Genomic DNA, 19,286 nt, shown 5'->3' on the forward strand with positions numbered 1-19,286 from the left:
CGACGATAACCTTCTAGACGTTTAACTACTAACTTTAAGTAATAAAGATAGCTTTTAGTTAGCCGAGGAAGAACTAGTATACAATCCTTATACTAAGAAGAGCGAGCCTAGCTAGTTACCGGAGTTTAAGCGACTAAATGCTATAGGCGCTCGTTTAATACGTACTACTCGAAGTAATAAGTTAGTACGAGAGCTATTACGTAGATACCTAGCCGATGCTAGTATTAATCGATTAACTCGCCGTAGCCTAGCTAATATACTAATAGCCTATATAAAGGGCTTTATAGCTGCCTGCTATATTGCTAAGTAGAGCGATATAGAAGATACTATTCCTATTCCGAAGAGCTACAAGGAGGCGACTTAGTTACTATATTAGCTATAATAGAAGGAAGCCTATAAGGCTAAATACAAGTCGCTAATCGACAACTATACGTAGGTATACGTTTCTCGACTAGAAGTACCTAGAGGTCGCAAGGTTGTCTGTAGCCGATAGGTATTTACTATTAAGCGTAACGCTAATAGCAAGGTAAGCCGGTTTAAGGCTCGATAGGTCGTCCGTAGTTTTATATAGGTTAAAGGACAGGACTATAATAAGACCTATACGGCTATAGCTAAGCCGTCTACGCTACGAGCGCTATTTGTACTAATCGCTTATTACGACCTAGAGGCTAAGCAGTACGATATTCTAACGGCCTTCCTTAATGCGCTTATCGGTAATAAGCATAAGATCTACGTTAAACAGCTATACGGCTTTAAAGACCGTAGTAGTAAGGGCATGGTTTGCCTGCTACTAAAGGCCCTATATAGTCTAAAGCAGTTACTAATACTATAGTATAAAGAGCTTCGGAAGTACTTAAAGAGCCTAGACTTTATTCTAATAATGTCCGACGTCTGTATATTTAAGCACGTTATTAGCGGCTCTATTATTGTTATCTACGTAGATAATATAATTATTATCGCCTATACTCTATTAGCACTAGAGGCAGTTACTTAGTTGCTAAAGGACCGTTTTAATATATAAGAGCTAGGCGACCTGCACTACTATCTTAGTATACGGATTATTCGTAACCGCGATTAGCGTACTATTTACGTCGTTTAAGATGCCTATTTAAATAGGCTTAGTAAGAAATATAGTATACGTAGCCGTGTCGGTCTAGCTACTCTAATAGTACCTCGCTATATTAAGACGTCTATTTAACGCGTACCTAAGGGCTATATAGCTAGTACCGCCTTTAAGACTTAGTATTAAGAAGGTGTTAGCGAGGCGCTATAGCTAGCTATAATTACACGACCTAATGCTTGCTACACTATAGGCCTATTATTACGATACATTTCTAACCCGACTAAGGAATACTATACCGCACTTCTTTAGCTTATTAAGTACCTAGTTAGCACTCTAAGCCGTAGTCTGTGTTTCTAAGGTATATAGAGTAAGGATAAGCTTAATCTAGCTAGTTACTATAATGCCTTATAGGCTAACGATCTAGTTACTTGCCGCTCTATAGGCGGCTTCTACTTTACACTCGCTAGTAGACTGCTACTATATAAGTTAGGACGCTAGACCTTAGTTACTCTATCGTCTATAGAAGCTAAGTATATTTAGTTAACAACTAGCGCTAAGGAAGCCGTTGCTTTAGCTCGGTTACTATAAGAGATTAGTTACAAGGGTACTATTAAGCCTGTTACGCTCTACGAGGACAATTAGTCTACTATCGCTATTACTAAGTCTACTATTAATAGCTATATAAAGCATATAGATACTCGTATCTACTATATTCGAGAGAAGATTGCTAATAGTACTATTATCGTCTAATAGGTTAGCATATACGATTAGATAGCCGATAGCTTTACTAAGCCGCTTAATAAGATTAAGCACGGCCGCTTTATTAAATAACTAAACCTAGTAGATTATAAGGCCGCTATTAAGAGCGCTATAAAACTAGCTACTAAATACTAAGAAGAAAGGGTCTTTGTTTGCTTTATCTATATAACCTAAGAGTAGTCTAGTTTGTTTACCTGTTTCTGCTTACCTAATACCCCTATTTGCTTTGCTAACTAAATAGCTATTGTATTTGGTTTGCTTTATTCTATAGCGATATACACGTACTAAGGGGGTAACTTGGAGTGTATGTCTAGGTGTCAGGGTCCATTACGTGCCTGATGCCTGAGGCTGCAACTGCCGCACTTCATCTTTGGACTTTCCGTAGATAGTCCTTCTTCTGAATACATCAGTTACATCAAGTGCAGACACTTCCATTTGTGCATTATCGCTTCTTCGTGAAATTCTCACGGATGCCTCCACCCGTCCGCATCATGTAGACGGGTAGCTGTGGGCACTGGGCAACAGCAGACGCTTGGGACGATGAACTTATGAAGGCAATGAATGGGTAATGTCGCTGGAGTGCGGTACGCGCGTGCAAGTGGGCAGGTTAAGGCTCCTCCCCCCTAGCACTGACGTTGTCGTACAGCAGGCGAGCTTCGATGCATTCCCGCATTATTCCGCCGAGTGCAGTCTGCCAGTGAGGCAAGCTGCCTGAGCCTGAGCCTGAGCCTGCCTGGCCTCTACCTTGCACTTCACGCGTGGGATGCTGGATGGAGGTTCATGAATCGTGTACCGTTCATAGGCATAGGCCTGTTTGCCATTCTTTCATTCACGCAGCCAGCTCCTGCTCCAGCTCGGGTAGCTGGCATTATTACCTTACCGTATTTTACTGCTCGCATCCACATCCACATCCTCATGCACATCCATAGCTGCGATCGGTTTGTACTGTATGAAGCATTGCGAACGCTACCGGGCCCTCTCAATAATAGCTTCGGCGGTCGCGCTAGCTAGCTGGCTAGTTCAGTAGGGCTCAAGCAACAGCCGGCGGGACCATCAAGTTAGTTCTACTACCACTCCTCCCACCATCGCCTCTGGCACTGGCACTGGCACTGGCACCAACTACCTACCCTGCGCTGCCCTCTGCCCTCTGCCCTCTGCCCTCTGCCATCCGACTACCGGCACGCGGTCTGCCTCGGGCTCGCACCGGCTCGGGCTCGGGCTCGTCTTTGTTCTTACCAATCCCATCCATACCGCACACGTGCTGTCCGCCGTGCCAGACCACCACCACCTCACCACACCACTACCACCATCATCCACCGCTCAGCAGCGGCCTGGCGCATTGCACGCACCGCACCGCACCGCACCGCACCGCACCGCACCGCACCGCGCCGCATTTCTGTATGTCTCACGGAGACGAGGAGGAGCGTGGGGGCACTCTTGTCGCTTTGCACTCTGATGCTCTCTCCGACGACTCCATCGACGCATGCTTTCCCGAGTCCCGCTACGACAGCTCGGCAACCTCCGCCTCCGCCACCTCCAGCGCTCTAGCCTCGCTCACGTCGCAGTCCACCCTCGACACTCTATCTACAACGCTGGACCTGTCGCCCAACGAGAAGGAGACCCGCAAGGGCCTCCTGCGCCAGTCGTTCTTTGAACCCTTCAAGGACGATGCGAGTGCCCTCGACGCCGACAGTCCCGAGGAAATGCAAAAGCAAGATCCACTGGCCACGCAGATATGGAAGCTCTATCACAAGACCAAGGGCCAGCTGCCCAACTCTGAACGCCTCGAGAACCTCAGCTGGCGTATGATGTCCATGAACCTGCGTAGGAAAGAACTCGAAAGGCAAGGGTATGTCATTTGATATCTGTGTGCATGTATGCGTGCGGGCTTGCGGCTAACGTTTTGGCATCAGACGACTCACTGACCTCCCTCTCCGTGCTCAAAACGCGCCCAGTGGTATTGCGCAGCTTCGCAAATCCTCTGAGCAAGCGAGCCAAAACCAGTCCAAGACTGCGCATGAAGATCCCATGAACCTGGACGAATTCCTCGTCCCATCATCGATAGGTACACCCGCAGGCGTATCACCCACACCATCAGGAAGTCTGGCCGAAGCAGAGCCCTCCTCCACATCCACTTCTCTCTCCGCCATTCCGATCAAGCAGCACCAGCGCATTCAGGCCGAGGAGTTGTCCCTTGCGCGAGCGTCTGCACCCTCCGTCCCACCGCTGGCCCAGGACCGCCAGCACTTTGAGTTCGGATACGTACAGAAGCACGTGCGTAAGACAAGCATTGACGAGCGAAGGGTGTGTCAAATCGTCTTCGCATATACTATACCATACTAACTTTGCTAGCCTCCCAAGCGACGAGCTGAAGCATCCCCGCAAGTGCCGCCGGTCAACAATAGCACCATGGAGGCTTGCGACCATGCTACTGGCCTTCATGATTACTCTCTTGACTCGCACGTCACTGCTGCTCCCCAAGCACAGCACCCACCCATACCCTTCGACCTGGACACCTTCAACCTCGACAATGACCCGATTTTGGATTCGGCCGGACCAATGACGCAGAACTTCACATTCTCTCCTGTAGGCTCGCCCATGATGTCTACGAGAGGCTTCAATCATCTCTACAGCACAGCTATGCCACCACCGCAGAGTGCATCAACTTTTCAGTCACCTTCTGGTTCCGCATATCCGTCTACCGCCTCCACTCCACAGCCCATCCCAGAAGGCGAGCAGATGTTCTTTGGCAACCAACTGCATCCCACTCACTCAGTCCCGACATTCCAGCAGCACCATCAGCAAGCCCAACATAATAATTCACAGCCGCAGTTTATGTTCAATCCCAGCAGCGACTCCATGTTTAGCGCAATCTCAGCAAGTGCACCGTCACACGGGTTTCAGCAACCTACCTTCCAAATGCCTGGCCATCTGGATACTACTAATATCATGCATCAACACTTCCAGCCTTCAAGTATGCCCATGTCTAGACCTGAGGGCATGTTCTCATTCGGTGGAGATGGTGACGAGGAAGACGACGACCAAACGTTCTCGGATGGCAACTTCATGATGCCGCACGGTCTCTCGCCTGAAGACGCAAATTTTGATTTGCACGGTAGCTATCACATGTCAAACCAGTTTGGCTCGTCGAGTGCGCGATTTGGTGGTTCGAGCAGGAAGGGCGTGCAGATCGGAGGTGCTGAAATGGTTCCGTCACCGCAAGGCTGGGACCACGGCGGAATAAACAGAGGACATGGGTCGGCGGCTTCAGTGAGCGAGATCCGCAATCGAGGAGGCGATCCAAGAACTCGCAAAATACCTCGCACGACATCCACACCAAACACTGTGGGTATGGCGACTGGCATGTTCTCCATCCGGACACAGTCATCCCCTTCGTCACCGCCCGAGTCTGGCTTCAACTCTGCCGTTCCTTCACGACCTGGCAGTCCCAGACTTGGCGGCGACAACAGCGGGGTACCAACCACGTGCACCAATTGCTTTACGCAGACTACACCTCTATGGCGAAGGAATCCGGAAGGACATCCGTTGTGCAACGCGTGTGGTCTTTTTCTGAAGCTGCACGGCGTCGTGAGACCGCTTAGTCTGAAGACAGATGTTATCAAGAAGCGAAATCGAGGAAGTGGCAACTCTGTCCCCGTCGGTACCTCGAGATCGAAGAAAGCTGCCAGTCGGAAGAACTCTGTCGCGCAACCTGGCTCGGGTCAAGCATCGTCGGGCAAGAACGTTGCGAACGAGTCGGATTCGCCTAAGTCTGGAGGAGGCTCTCCTGCCAACACACCCACCAGCTCTGGACCAGCTGAGAAGCCCGTCAAGACGGTCGTGCCTATCGCACCTGGTCCACCTAAGCCTGTGACACAAGCACCACAGAGCGCACCAACTCGACAAGTTGCACCAAGGCGCGCACGAAGGCAGAGCCGCGCCAGCAATACACTGAATCAGGGAGACGCTGAAATGATGGACGCAGACGATGTGATCAGCAATCCTGGAAGCAAAGCATACAGAGATGACTCGCAAACTCCTCAATTTGCTTCTAACACCACTGCCATGAAACCAAACGTGCCCTCGATGCACGCTCCGATGGTTCCTGCAGGTGGCGGCCCTGTAGGAAATCAAGCAGGAAACGGACAATCGAACGGACCACCGCCTGGAATCCCGCCGTCCATGATGACAGGACCACAGGAGTGGGAGTGGCTCACCATGAGCTTGTAAGCTCCTCGAACCCCACGTCTATCGTCTTTCCTGCCACCTAAATGCTGGACCACGACCTTGATGAATTCTCGTCAGCGCTTTACTACTGGGAATCCTCTTATTTGACGACCGCGCTCTCCGAGCGCCCATTTAGAATGATATCCGGCCCTTCTCTGTTTCTTGCTCGATACCCGATACACGAAGCCCCCCGATAGAGTGCGTGGATATTTGCGCAACCACGCAGATGATCCCAATACTGGTTTGTACATACCTTGTTTTGGTGGCTCTTTCTCATCATCACCATCATCACCCATTTGGATCTGGAATGGAACTGTTCGAGACTACTGCTAGCGGATCTGCGATTTGGATGCGTATGTGTTTTGGTTTTAGGCTGGGGTGACAGCGCTGCGTCTCCTTAACGTAATGATCTATGAGCTCGGAATTTGGGGTGTTTTTGTGTGATGAGACTATGGGCGCTTGAACATAGATGGAATTACGCTGCTAGCTAGCTATGCTAGGATCTATTTATGAGAGACGAACTGACCGACTTGAGCAGTATCTCGCACATTTCTTACCCTCAGAAGTTACTTCTGGAGTCTTGATGTCGTCCGTACGTACGTCCGTTCTTTCTCTTGACGTGCATGTCAAGCATCTCGGTTCAAGAACATGATGTATGCGCTTCCCCTCGGCATAAACCCGAACAAGGAACGGCAATGGAATGGCACCTGTGCAGGCGGTTGGGTCCGTGATTGCCAATTCAACTTCACGACGTGCCTGTGAGGTCCAAGATGCCGAAGCGTTCCTCGATATAGTAGCAGAAAATGTACACAAGGCAGCGAGACAATGCTGTGGCGCCGCTGCTCGACTTTGATTGGATGAGCTGCAGGATGTAGGTCCGCCACCCCAGGCGCCTTTTCTTTGCAATTTACGTCTGGGTCCTGCGAGACAGCCCAGCATCCGATCCTCTTATGCTCTGCGCCCTTGGGTGTGGTCCACTAGACATGTCACTTCTAGGCCTGCCCACCGAACTACTGGATCAGATCTTCGGATACCTGGACTGGAATCGGGACGAGGACTTATATCCGAGCAAGCAGAGCGTCATCACCAGCAGTGTCACATGCAAGCAGCTTCGCAAGGTTCTCGCTCCCCTGGTATTCCAGGATGTCACTCTCAAGATCTGCTGGGCTGGCGGGGTACTGGTCTCTCCCGCACTATTGAAGGTGTATGGCTCTTCCTACTTCACCCAGGAGGCTATGGGAAGAACAGCCCTTCAGCGCCTAACGCTAGCGAGTGCCGAGAAAATGAGCCTCCTGCCACGGAATTCGAGATGGCTCCAAGAAGGACTAGACTGCTGGATCAGTGCATCAGACACTATTCTCACTCTAAACTTGAAGAATATTGCAACAAACTCGCCAGATCTTGCGGCTTTCATTGCTAAATTCACACAATTGAAGCATCTCCATATTAGCCACGTCGTTCTCAGCCCTCTCCAGCGTCGTGGATATGGACGAGTTGCACCGGAAGTTCAAGATCGGATATGGCTTCGCCTGAGCATCGACGTGCGGCGTGCGTTGCCGGATACTGCTATTCGGTTGGGTAGACTGTGTGTGCCAGTATACTCTTCTATGACGGGTATATCTCGACATGAAGACCTCCCTGCAGACGCTGTCACCTGGCTGCAGCAGGCAGTAATTGGTGAGAGACTCCTGGACGCAGACCGGGAAGAGCGCCTGTTGGAGGATTTCGGCAGTTTCTTGCCGCTGTGGGCAGCTAAGGCTGATCTAGAGCGAGGACCGAAAGCCGTGAATGAGTGGACAAGTATGCGTGGCAAGCTATCAGACCAGGCAATGAGCCGGCGTTGGAGATAAATGCAGCGCGGCCTGTGCCTCACTGCTGCATGTGCTAAGACTTACATCGGCCAGTGAACTGACAACTGTCGACAGGGAAGACAGGCTATCGGTGAGTTCTTGCAGGCCATTGGCTATCATTAGAGTCGTGGACTCCATTCCCATAGTTCAAGTGGCCTTCCAGGCCGTATGTGTCGTATTCTGTGACGACATTAAGCAGAGCAGCGACTCTGCTGTGTTCTTCAGCCGCTCCGCGTAGGTCCAGCAGTCTACAGCGTTGGTCTGCGAGGTGACGAGCGTAGCTATAGGGCCGTACGCAGAGCTGCCGCAGGAAGCCTGCTTAAACCACAACTGAAACCCTCGCGAGAACGATTGACATCATTGAGCTGCTGGAGGCGACGGGAGTCTGCCGTATTATCAGGCTGCTTTGTTCCTTGGCCGCTCCGCGTAGGCCTGGCACCTAATAGCGTCGGTCTGCGAGGTAACGAGCGTAGATGTAGTATCGCACGCGGAGCTGCTCGGCGCAGAACGCAGAAATGTCCCGCGACTTCGCAATATCATCTCGTCAATGAGGCGTACTGTTCAGATGTGGCCCAGAGGGGACGTCCACTGAGAGCCCATCGTTCCAAACTGCACCGTTGAAAGTCACGAAGGCCACTCCGCTCTCCGCGACGATAGAAGGCCGTGAGTGGAAAGCCAGGGTGTCTGACACACAACTAAGATACGGAGCGCTCGAAGGACAGTGCATGAACAACGTCCTGGTGAGCTGCGGGAAGTGCGAACACCTAGGACCAGACCATAGTCAGCCAAGAACACTCGATCAATCGAATCTGGCTGGGTCTATGGCGGTAGTCAAGCAGTTCCTTGGAAGCAGACTGGGACGAGGAGCGATCCCTATGGTGGCGGTGACGCCCGGTTCGACGATGCGCTCCGTGCCTATCCGAGGATGCCTATTGTTCAGACCCGTATCAGTCTGAATATGACGCCTATTTCGGTGGAATCGGAACGCGTCTCTCGCTCGCGACTGAACGCCCTCAAGAGGTCAAGATTCCCTCGGGTATACGCCCATATCTCTCGACCGCCCACACGTGCAAACTCTGCAAGCAGCAGTTCGCATCAAAAACCGGTAGTCAGTCGAAGGCCAGTCGTCAATAGGCTTTGGTGCGTTGTGCAGATACGCGCACCAGAACGTTGCCAATCGCGGGAAAATGGCTCCGAACTTCGTATCCAACGACAAGAAGTCTAGAAGGCGGCCGTCGCCGGTAAGGGCTCTACGCGCGCACGATCGAACGAGGCGGCGTTCAGCGGCTGGATTGTTGTAGTCGGGAAGATCGTGCACGTTGTCAGGATTCTCCCACGTCTCGATGTAATCTGGCGTACGGAAGATGGAATAGTCGAGCTCGAGGCCGCCGTCCGCAATGCGGTAGGTGGCGACAGGGTTGCCTTGCTCACGTTCCCAATCAGCGAGGAGAAGATGTTGAAATAGACAATGTCCAAAGACCAGGGTTTGAGTATATATACATCGTTTTGCAATTCGCCGGTCAGCCCAGAGAGACTGTTGGCGACTTGTGGATTGAGCTTGCGCCGTTTTGAAGGCTGTTTAATTGGTCAGTTCATGACTTATAGGCGAAAGACCAAGGTTAGGCGCAGCACTTACTGGCTCCATCATGTTGCCGCAAAGTTGAGGCGCGGAATGTGTGAAGAAGTTGATGATAGTGACGTGATATGGTATGTCTTCGCAGCTGATGATGGGTGACTATGGTCGATGTTGTTGAAAGGAAAGGTTGATGATGAGTCGCAAGACTTGTCAGGTGTGGAAATGCGAGATGCGCGAAGTGCACGTGACGGCGGAAGTGGAGCTGAATCGGCGCGTTGGGGGAGTGCAATTGCACGATGTGGTCAGCTTAGGGAATCTGCTGCATGAGAGCCGACCCGTCAACAGAGAAAATTTACATGAGCAATGAGAGAAATAAAGCTCCATTGAGGCGGCCAGAGAAGACGAGAGAAGATAGAGGGTATTGAAACTTTCATTCCACCACGCTATCTGAATCGGAATAGGTCGCCGTGAGCAACCCCAAGACCCATCACACCATTTCATGCATCGTGAAGAAAAGCCAGAGTGCTGTGTCGTGAAGAAGTCGTTTACTTCTTGGACGCCTTCTGGGCGGCCTTGGTGACCTTGCCGGCACCACCTGATGGAAAAGTTAGCAGAATTCTGGGATTAGAACAGGAGAGTAGCTTACCCTTGTCCGATTTCTGAACGCTCTTGATAACGCTGCGAAAAGGTTAGCCCTTGTCTTGATGGGAGGATAAAAATTTTTTGATACCCAACTGCTACTGTCTGGCGCATATCACGGACAGCAAAGCGACCGAGTGGTGGGTACTCGGTGAAGGCCTCAACACACATGGGCTTGGATGGAATCATCTTGACGATGGCAGCGTCGCCAGACTTGATGAACTTTGGAGAGGCTTCGATGGACTTGCCAGAACGACGGTCGATCTTCTCGAGGAGCTCGGAGAACTTGCAGGCAATGTGGGCGGTGTGGCAGTCGAGGACTGGAGCGTAACCGGCACCGACCTGACCTGGGTGGTTGAGGACGATGACCTGGGCGTTGAAAGACTCGCAGCCCTTTGGTGGGTCGTTCTTGGAGTCACCAGCGACGTTTCCACGACGGATCTCCTTGACGGAGACGTTCTTGACGTTGAAACCGACGTTGTCGCCTGGGAGACCCTCGGAGAGCTGCTCGTGGTGCATCTCGACGGACTTGACTTCAGTGGTGACACCAGCTGGGGCGAAGGTGACGACCATACCGGCCTTGATGACACCGGTCTCGACACGACCGACTGGAACCGTGCCAATACCACCAATCTTGTAGACATCCTGAAGTGGGAGACGGAGTGGCTTGTCGGATGGACGCGATGGTGGGTCGATGCTGTCGATGGCCTCGAGGAGAGTCTTACCGGTAGACTTGGTCTTGGTCTCCTTCTCCCAGCCCTTGTACCATGGGCAGTTGGGGGAGGCATCGATCATGTTGTCACCGTTGAAACCAGAGATGGGGACGAATGGGACGGTCTTTGGGTTGTAGCCGACCTTCTTGATGAAGTTGGACGTCTCCTTGATGATCTCGTTGTAACGGTCCTCAGACCACTTGGTGGTGTCCATCTTGTTGATGGCGACGATGAGCTGCTTGACACCAAGAGTGTAGGCGAGCAGAGCGTGCTCACGAGTCTGGCCATCCTTGGAGATACCAGCCTCGAACTCACCAGTACCGGCAGCAATGATGAGAATAGCGCAGTCGGCCTGGGAGGTACCAGTGATCATGTTCTTGATGAAATCACGGTGACCTGGGGCGTCAATGACGGTGACTATACAAGCAGAAAGGTCAGTATGGGGTTTGGGCGTTGAGAGGACCGGAAATTACTAGCCGTAGTATTTCGGAGTCTCGAACTTCCAGAGGGCGATATCAATGGTGATACCACGCTCACGCTCGGCCTTCAGCTTGTCGAGCACCCAAGCGTACTTGAAGGAACCCTTGCCGAGCTCGGCGGCTTCCTGGAATGCATGTCGTCAGCAAATTGTTCATGACGTCAGAGACACCGCAGTCAATGCCATCGCTCAGAGAATGACGTTGCTGTCGATGCCCAAAGGGTTGGAGGAAAATGGACTTGGGGCTTGAGATGACGTCATTGGCTGTGGAGCCGAGTCGAAATTCTCGCATCCCACCAAATTTTGCCCCTCGTCGCCAGCGCAACGATGATCAGAGCGGGAAAAAGGTGTTGTGGTCGAGCGGCGGCTGCCAGAAAGTGATGGCGATAGCTTACCTTCTCAAACTTCTCGATGGTACGCTTGTCGATACCACCGCACTTGTAGATCAAGTCTGTCTTATTGTGAGCTCATTGTCCGTCGTCGCATGGTCGCAATTTGGAGAGCGCTTACGTCCGGTGGTGGTCGACTTGCCGGAGTCGACGTGGCCGATAACGACGACATTGATATGAGTCTTCTCCTTACTGCGCCGCTGTCAGTCACTGCTCTTTCGTTGATGCGGGCGGTTGAGGGTAGTCATACCCCATGGCTGCGGTACTGGTGAAGGCTGGTGTGTGGTAGTGTGGAAAGTCCTTGAAGGGAGAGAGATTACTGCAATGAATGGTCAGTGATCGCAGTGCTGCGGTGGATGGCAGACGATGCGTTCTTACACAGATACGAATACTTGATTCGTGGTATGTTGACGAAGAGCCGGAAGTCGTTGGTTGGCGCGAGATTTCTGCTATTTGAGGGCTTGTGGGTGGCACGCACGGACTGCAAAATTGAGCTTAGCGCGGGGTATGGCGATGACTCGCCCTGCTCAACCTCACTTCTGGCCTGCATCTGATGCAACAACACTGACTGTGACGAGGGCTGCTTGACTTCACTCTGCATACGCACTCGCCCCCGCTACAACATCACAAGTCCTGGGTTCTGAAGAAGCTAGCAGCTCACAGTGCGCAACAATCTTTTTCGATTCCCCCCCCAAATTCCCTATCTTTGTTGACACGTCATGGGCGGTGAGCACGACAAGCAGGTCTTGTGCGACATGTGCTCCATCGGTGCCCGAAAGCTTCAGCTTGGCGCTGGTCTTGGAGAGCCGGGAGATATTATACTTGGCCAGAAAAGGCCAAGAACACAGTAAATGCTGACAGATGTTAGAGCTTCCGGTATGTGATTGGCAAGCTGACGTTACGCGGAGAATCATTATCAAGAAGAAGGAAGAGACAGAAGCGGAGAATGTGAAAGATTCTGGAATTTCGAATTCGTATACTTACCTATGCGGTCAATATCGATGCAGTCTTGTCAAGCTTCGCAGCCTATCCATGTCATCGTATCAGGCCGGTCACTGTTCGCACTTACCAACATTGTCGGAGTCGGCACCATTGTCGGTGGCTTTGGCACCTTAGCTGGCATCGCTGCTAACTGGAAGTACTCCTGATTCGGAAGATGGTTCGATATTGCCACTGAATGCTGCAACATTGGAACCATTAGCCTTAAGCGCGAGTACACCAGCGCTCCACTCTCCAGCTAGTTCGATCGCCTTGAGAGGAGAGTCGCGATGTGTCAGTAAGAAGTTCTGTATCTCGGCCGGAGTGAGAGAGTCGTCGGGAATATTTGCTGCGAAAGTCTCAGACAAAGTGTCCAAGTTGTCAATGCCGTCAGCAGGCTTGCCATCGACATTCGTGAATGTCTTCTTGAACAGAAGTGCTGCGACTTGTCTCGAAGCATGGCCCATCAGGATCTTTTTATCGCATCGACCGGGTCTGATAAGTGCGGGATCCAGAGAATCTGGGCTGTTAGATGTCAGTATCAGGACACGACCCTCAACGGAGGCCGGACCGTCGATCGCATTTAGCAAGCCACTGAGTGTCAGTTGGCCTTGACCTTCCTTCTTGTCCTCGGATTTGCTTGTGTCGGTCATGACCTCTCGCCGAATTCCTGCGCTATCGACGTCCTCCATCACGATAATAGAACGTGGCGGAAGGTCCTCGAAGAGTGAATCGAGAAGACTGTCGGTAAGCTTCGGATTGGTGAACGACAATACATAGAGCGGTAAGTCGAAGTGGCCAGCGAGTGCAGTAGAGAAAGAAGTCTTTCCCGTTCCTGGTGGACCAAAAAGCAGATAACCTCGGCGGTATGGTATGCCACGGTCGAGATAGTATGCTTTGGACTTAGGATCGAGGTAAGTGGCAATATCGCCAATGATGTCTGCTTTCTTTGCAGGTTCCATGGTCAAGGAGTCCATGCTGCGGGCGGCTCGGAAAACTGGATCACTCCAACCATTCCCATTTTTGGCGACCCGGAAGATCAGCGTCTGTGCTTCTGGCTTGAAGGAGTCTTGAATGTGCTTCAGGAGATCTTTGATAGGCTGAGTACTCCCTGACATCGAGAAGCAGGAGATAGTGATCTCTGGCTCTATGGTCGAAAGTATTTTTCGATTGGACTGGTTATCCGGAAGGCACTCCAGTTGAGGCTGTGCGCGATCGAATCTGAACCAGCGACCATCGAACTTATACCATGAGGACATCTTAGCCGATAGATATTTCAAAGCGTTTCGATCGCTGGCACTTGCATTTGGATCGTAGCAACGTGTGCTATTCAAGGTCAATGTGCGACTGTCAGCAGGCCCAGTACTGCGCTTCGCCAGCCAACAGGTGACTTGGTTGTTCAAATAATGGGATGGGGGGACCTTGATGCTGGCAAAGAAGCGAGAGTACAGACTGTACAGAGCGGCAATGACGTTCATGCCTTTGAAGACATATTTGTAAAAGCCAAACGCGAGTACAGCGAAGGGGCCGAATGTGTTGATAATGAAGGCGGCCAGAGGGCTGGTTTGTCGGATGACGGAGACCGCGTTCCTCCAGACAATCGAGGTTGTGAGATCGACGATGTCGAGGTTGGATTTCGAAGCTGTTCGCAAACCAGTTGCGATGCTCACGAGGCCGGTCCTGAGCGCCATCAGAGGCGCTTGAGAGAAATTCGACTTCGACATACCGTGCGAGGGATGTTTGAGAGCCGCGATCAGATCGTCTGAGGCCACAACTGCCGTATATGATATGTGTCAATTGCGATGTGGCTTTGAAGTCCGGGCGTCAATCACCTTCTTCTCAGACAGAGCTTGGAGGGAAGTCCTGCTTCCTGTAAGATCTGTGAGATGCTGATGATACGACTCTGGCCCATCTCTGAAGAGTCCTTCTCGACATTTATACAGCCGTTGGAGATTTCGATCCGCCTACCATTGTCCTGGCCCACCAAGATTTCTTTGAGTGGGTTGAAAGATCCTTTATCAGAAGGCCGAGGGGACAATGAGAATGAAAGACTGGTGGACAATGTCATTGTCCCTTGTCGTAGTGCTTGGGCTTCCGAACGTCGTAGAGCACGCTGCTTACTTTCGGCGAGAAGGTATGGAACGTTGGGTTTGCGGTGGTCTCAGCTCAGAAGCGTTCCCGACATGGCTGGAGATGTTTTCATGACCCTGCTAGAAGTGCTTCGCCCTGCAGACAAGAAAGGGGTCGTGAACGCTATACCCGATTTGGCAATATCCTTGCCGATCACGTTGTGCGTTGCAACTTCAACCCTTCGCTCGCTCTCGCTCTCTCTCTCTCTCTTCACCACACACGATGGATGAGAATGCTCCGGTCGCTGGACATGGGATTGTCGCCGCATTGAGCTGTGAATGCACACTGATATGTGCCTCATAAGTCGCTCTCTTTTCTTTTCTCCTTCCCGCTTCGCTTCCTGAGATTCTGAAGCTCTCGCTGTTGCAACAGGAGATGGCCTGGCTGCTTGCCCTGGTATCAGCCTTGATCGGCGCTTTGGCGGTCTTATTTTCGCCCTTCGATGCTTCGTCATTGAGACTTCCTGCAAGCAAACCGGGTGCTGGTTCGAGGTACGGCCTTCAACGCCTGCGTGAAGCTATTGCTGACTTTGCTCAGAAGCGAATCGCATGTGCGAAATCATTTTGGCGGCATTTCGCCATGGAAAGCGCAGACTTTCGGCGCCGGAACAGACGTCAACGATGTCCCTCCAGGCTGTGTCGTTGACCAAGTTCACATGATGTCAAGGCACGCCGAACGATGCATGTGCTGCAAACATCATGATCATTGATAACCCGCTGCTAATCAACGAGGCAGATCCCACAATGCTTTCTGGTATCCGTATGTCGTAGGCTGTCGCCGAGTGTCAACTGAACTATCAGTAAGATGCTGACCAATTCATCCAAGGCATGCTCGAACTTTACCACCGTCTCCAGAACACCAATGAGACACTGCCCGAAGCCATAGCTGCAGCCAGTAGAGCGGATTTCTACGCTCCGTTCCCCAACGAGCAATTCGAACAGCTCACATCGACTGGCCCTTTCGCGGGCACACTCCAAGCTTTCAAGGCAGGCACTACCTTTAGAACAAGGTATAAAGCTCTTCTCGATCGTGCTCTCGACCAGCGGCAGACATCATTCTGGGCTAGCGACTCGCCCAGATGCATCGACACAGCTCGTTACTTTGCCGCAGGTTTCTTCGGCCTGGAGTGGAACGACACAGCGTCGTTGCACATCATCCCAGAGAGTGTGGATCAAGGGGCAAACACACTGACTCCAGGTCGAGCTTGTCCAAACTGGATCAAGAACCGCAATGAACGAGGTCGTGAATTCGGAAATAGACAGTTGAAAGCATTCCGGTCCAGCTATCTGCTAAAGATCAGAGGTCGATTCGCGGCGGACAGCCCAGGTTTCTTGTTTGATGAATCGGAAATCTACTCCATGCAGGAGTATTGTGCTTTCGAAACGTTGGTCAAAGGCGACTCAAAGTGGTGCGATGTCTTTGCTCGTGATGAGTGGGAGAGCTTCGAATACGCTCGCGATCTACTCCACTACTACCGTGCCGGTCCTGGAAATCCGTTTGCTGCACCTGGAGGCATGCTCTGGCTCAAGGCGACCGCCGAGCTCATGCTACGAGGTTCAGAGGCTGGAAATCTATTCTTCTCTTTGTGAGTGCCTGGGTTACTGCGCGAAGAGAAAGAGCCCTGGAACTGATCGACACTTCTAGCAATCATGACGGCGATATTCTCAATCTCCTAAGCGCGTTACAACTCTTTGAAGAGCCAGAAGACCTTCCAATCGATCGTGTAAAGCATGATCGTACTTGGCGCTTGTCAGATGTGACGGTGGGTAAACGTGGTTTCTCTGATTATGATGCCCGCTGACACTTTATAGCCTATGGGAGCCCGCGTCGTCCTCGAGCGCTATGTCTGCCCATCATCGCCGCCCCAATGCTGGACCAACGAGCTTTACCCCAATCATGAACATTGCGAAGAGCAGATGTACGAGCCTTACGTCCGACTCAGCATCAATGATGGAATAGTACCGATACCACGATGTCAAGACGGCTCACCCGGTGGTGGCTGTCTGCTGTCGAATTTACTGTCGCTGGTGAATTTACGAGATCAGGAGACCCCGGACTGGGCAACGCTGTGCGACGCTGAGGAGGGATTGCCGAAGCGAGTCGAATTCCTGCACCATCATCACCGGAAATGAGGAGGCCAGAGTATCACCAGAGAGCGAAGGTAACGACCGCAGCTGGATGGCGAAGAAAGTCCCGCCAAGCAAGAATTCTGGTCCCGCTGAGGGAGCTGGGTCAGCCTCTTTGATGAAAAGTGGCTGAGCACAGTGGAAGAAATAGACACTGTCTAATCATAGTTAATGGTCTGCAAGAACTCACCGATAGATAGCCTGATAGCCTGTCTTCCCTGTCGACACTTGTCAACTTACTGGCCGATGCAAGTCTTGGCACATGCAGCAGCGAGGCACAGGCCGGCGCTTGGAGACTTTTGCACATTGGGTCAGACTGCGCACCCAAGACTCTTGCTTCTTAAGACCTTTACTCCTGGTCCTTGATGCGCATGAAGTTCACGAATAGACTCGACAGTGAATCGCAGCAGACGATGGAATTGGCAAAGCAATGACCGTCTGAAACACCGTTTTGCTTCGCAGGGTGCTTCCAAGGCCCTCACATTTATTGACGACGTCTCCCAGCCTGTGAAAATGTTGAGCTGACACGTAGATGCTCCAGGGCAGACAGCAAGCATACCATGAGAGGCGGTGCTGGAGGCTTCGTGTGCTACGTCCATGCCTTGAATGCCGCCTGTCGTCCGTAAACTTCGAACCTGGCGGTGGCTGAGTTGGCAGAAATCTGTGCCGCAACTCACATATATATGGCTGCTAATGCTAATGAGTGATCACTCCGCGTGCGACTGTAATCGATTAATCCAATCAGAAGTCATGTCATTAAACAATTCGTCGGCCGTGAACGAATGGTCAGCCTGGGAATTGCTCGGGATCATGAACGCCGATGCATTCGCCTTCACTTGCGTCGGTTACGCTCCATCGAAAGGTCGCCGATGTTGAAATCCGATCGCAAATTCAGATAAAACAGCAACCAGACGCATCCTGGACACTCTGCCGGAAGTTGCCAACTGCACAAATGATTTGATGGTTCAGCTAAGACTTGTTGTTCCGATGGCGATTTGCAAGAATCGTAAACATAACCACCCAGCTCAAGCAGAGACAATCGTGGAACGCTGGTATGAAATCATTATGGCAGCGGTGATGCGAAGTCGATCTGCTACGCCTGAGACCTCCAGTGATGAGGAATATGACGATGGAGATGACGATAACGAAGATTGGGAGTCCGTTACCTTGGACATTGTTCAAACTGCACGGCAGCCACTAGATGTCGACAATCCCAACCTCCAGCTCTCTGATAGTAGCGTTGAGGATCTGAGCCAGGCATCTTCTGCCACATTCGGGGGCAGTCGAGCATCATCTCCAGCGAGATCTGCCAGCATCTCGTCTTCATATGATTCGGATACCGAAACTGACTGGTTGGTCCCCCTGGACAGCGAGACTGACGAGGACGAGGACGAGGACGAGGACGGTGACGGTGATGACAGCGATGATACCAAGAACGAAGGCAATGTGCAAGCTCAGGCCCATATCTTTGCAGACGAGGTCGTTATACAAGAGGCCCCGGAGGAAGTCGAGCCGGTTCAGTCAATCTCCGAGACAACAGCGCAAGACACAAGAAGATGCAGTCAACAGCTCGCCATCGATCCAGAACGTAGGATCTGGAGATCAATTTGGCGATGGATAGGCCTGATTTGATGAAAAGAAGATCTCAATTGAGATAGAGGCCCGCGAGAGGGGTTCTTAGTCCGTAATTAAGTGTCATGAGTTGCCTTTATGGGTGAAGGACTTGGCGTTGTTCCAGAAGGTGTGAGTAAAGCGTGGAACGATGCCTTGCTGGTATCTTTTGGTTCCTTCGTGAAATAATCGTTTTAGACATTGTTCAAATCGAGATGCGCTAGTTCCTTGTGGTCTCTCGTTGTTGTCGTAGTGCCGGCTCGCGAACACAAACGCCGCGTGTGGGCACGCCGAATTCAGCAATCAAGTCATGATTGCTCCATCTGCATTGACACTCTTGACATATCTTGCGAGACCGCGTGCTCTCACGTTTTCTGCCAAGTACGGTGTGTGACAAAATGATTGCACAATAGTGGCGGATACCCGGAATGTCGTGATCAAGTTCGCGAGTGTGCCCTGTTGCTCATTTGAGGTGCTCAGGAGTGCAGCACGTGTACTGTGAAGTCAAGGCTGTCGAATGTCTCGAATTGTCTCAACGCTTCTTGCAATGACACTCAGCAAGGCCGTGCTTTGCGCTTGATAAGATATTTTCCAGAAAGTGTTCACAGCTTGTATCAACGCTTTCTTCTGGCGGTGTTGCTTGCGGGAACGGACATGGACTCCGTGGCTGAAGAGCAGAAGATCTCCCATTTAGCAGCTTCTCGAGGCGGAGCTACGTGTTTACTTGTGCTTCGTGGCCGTTTCCAT

At 51.5% G+C, this 19,286-nt stretch overlaps 6 protein-coding genes across 6 annotated transcripts; 4 read left to right on the top strand and 2 right to left on the bottom strand.

Moving 5' to 3' along the window:
- Positions 1 to 2,390: 2,390 nt before the first annotated feature.
- GLN3p (GLN3p transcription factor) lies at positions 2,391 to 6,587 on the top strand (the record flags this gene model as incomplete). Its single annotated transcript, XM_007922857.1, has 4 exons — positions 2,391 to 2,519; positions 3,388 to 3,671; positions 3,778 to 4,126; positions 4,184 to 6,587. 4 exons carry the CDS (start codon positions 2,391 to 2,393, stop codon positions 6,050 to 6,052), a joined length of 2,631 nt encoding a protein of 876 aa, XP_007921048.1. The 3' UTR covers positions 6,053 to 6,587.
- A 45-nt stretch (positions 6,588 to 6,632) lies between these two features.
- MYCFIDRAFT_75550 (uncharacterized protein) lies at positions 6,633 to 8,137 on the top strand (the record flags this gene model as incomplete). The annotated part of the gene is made up of 5 exons (XM_007922193.1): positions 6,633 to 6,645; positions 7,046 to 7,597; positions 7,694 to 7,849; positions 7,975 to 7,990; positions 8,125 to 8,137. 5 exons carry the CDS (start codon positions 6,633 to 6,635, stop codon positions 8,135 to 8,137), a joined length of 750 nt encoding a protein of 249 aa, XP_007920384.1.
- Positions 8,138 to 9,868: 1,731 nt separating this feature from the next.
- MYCFIDRAFT_209593 (uncharacterized protein) lies at positions 9,869 to 12,099 on the bottom strand. Its single transcript, XM_007922858.1, has 8 exons — positions 12,073 to 12,099; positions 11,945 to 12,013; positions 11,816 to 11,886; positions 11,701 to 11,756; positions 11,305 to 11,431; positions 10,206 to 11,244; positions 10,122 to 10,153; positions 9,869 to 10,070 (listed from the first exon to the last, which is right to left on the bottom strand). Exons 2-8 carry the CDS (start codon positions 11,947 to 11,949, stop codon positions 10,021 to 10,023), a joined length of 1,380 nt encoding a protein of 459 aa, XP_007921049.1. The 5' UTR covers positions 11,950 to 12,013; positions 12,073 to 12,099; the 3' UTR covers positions 9,869 to 10,020.
- Positions 12,100 to 12,806: 707 nt separating this feature from the next.
- On the bottom strand, positions 12,807 to 13,931 carry MYCFIDRAFT_125208 (uncharacterized protein; the record flags this gene model as incomplete). The annotated part of the gene is made up of 1 exon (XM_007922859.1): positions 12,807 to 13,931. The coding sequence occupies one exon, from the start codon at positions 13,929 to 13,931 to the stop codon at positions 12,807 to 12,809; it is 1,125 nt and encodes a 374-aa protein (XP_007921050.1).
- A 1,818-nt stretch (positions 13,932 to 15,749) lies between these two features.
- Positions 15,750 to 16,916, top strand: MYCFIDRAFT_119176 (uncharacterized protein; the record flags this gene model as incomplete). Its single annotated transcript, XM_007922860.1, has 3 exons — positions 15,750 to 16,387; positions 16,447 to 16,564; positions 16,614 to 16,916. Coding segments are annotated over 3 exons (1,059 nt in total), but the record flags the coding sequence as incomplete, so codon positions are not given.
- Positions 16,917 to 18,625: 1,709 nt separating this feature from the next.
- On the top strand, positions 18,626 to 19,210 carry MYCFIDRAFT_169483 (uncharacterized protein; the record flags this gene model as incomplete). The annotated part of the gene is made up of 7 exons (XM_007922861.1): positions 18,626 to 18,642; positions 18,677 to 18,719; positions 18,764 to 18,769; positions 18,793 to 18,929; positions 18,953 to 18,988; positions 19,012 to 19,068; positions 19,102 to 19,210. 7 exons carry the CDS (start codon positions 18,626 to 18,628, stop codon positions 19,208 to 19,210), a joined length of 405 nt encoding a protein of 134 aa, XP_007921052.1.
- Between the last annotated feature and the right edge of the window lie 76 nt (positions 19,211 to 19,286).

This window comes from Pseudocercospora fijiensis (assembly GCF_000340215.1).
Source record: "Pseudocercospora fijiensis CIRAD86 unplaced genomic scaffold MYCFIscaffold_1, whole genome shotgun sequence".
Classification (NCBI taxonomy): domain Eukaryota; kingdom Fungi; phylum Ascomycota; class Dothideomycetes; order Mycosphaerellales; family Mycosphaerellaceae; genus Pseudocercospora; species Pseudocercospora fijiensis.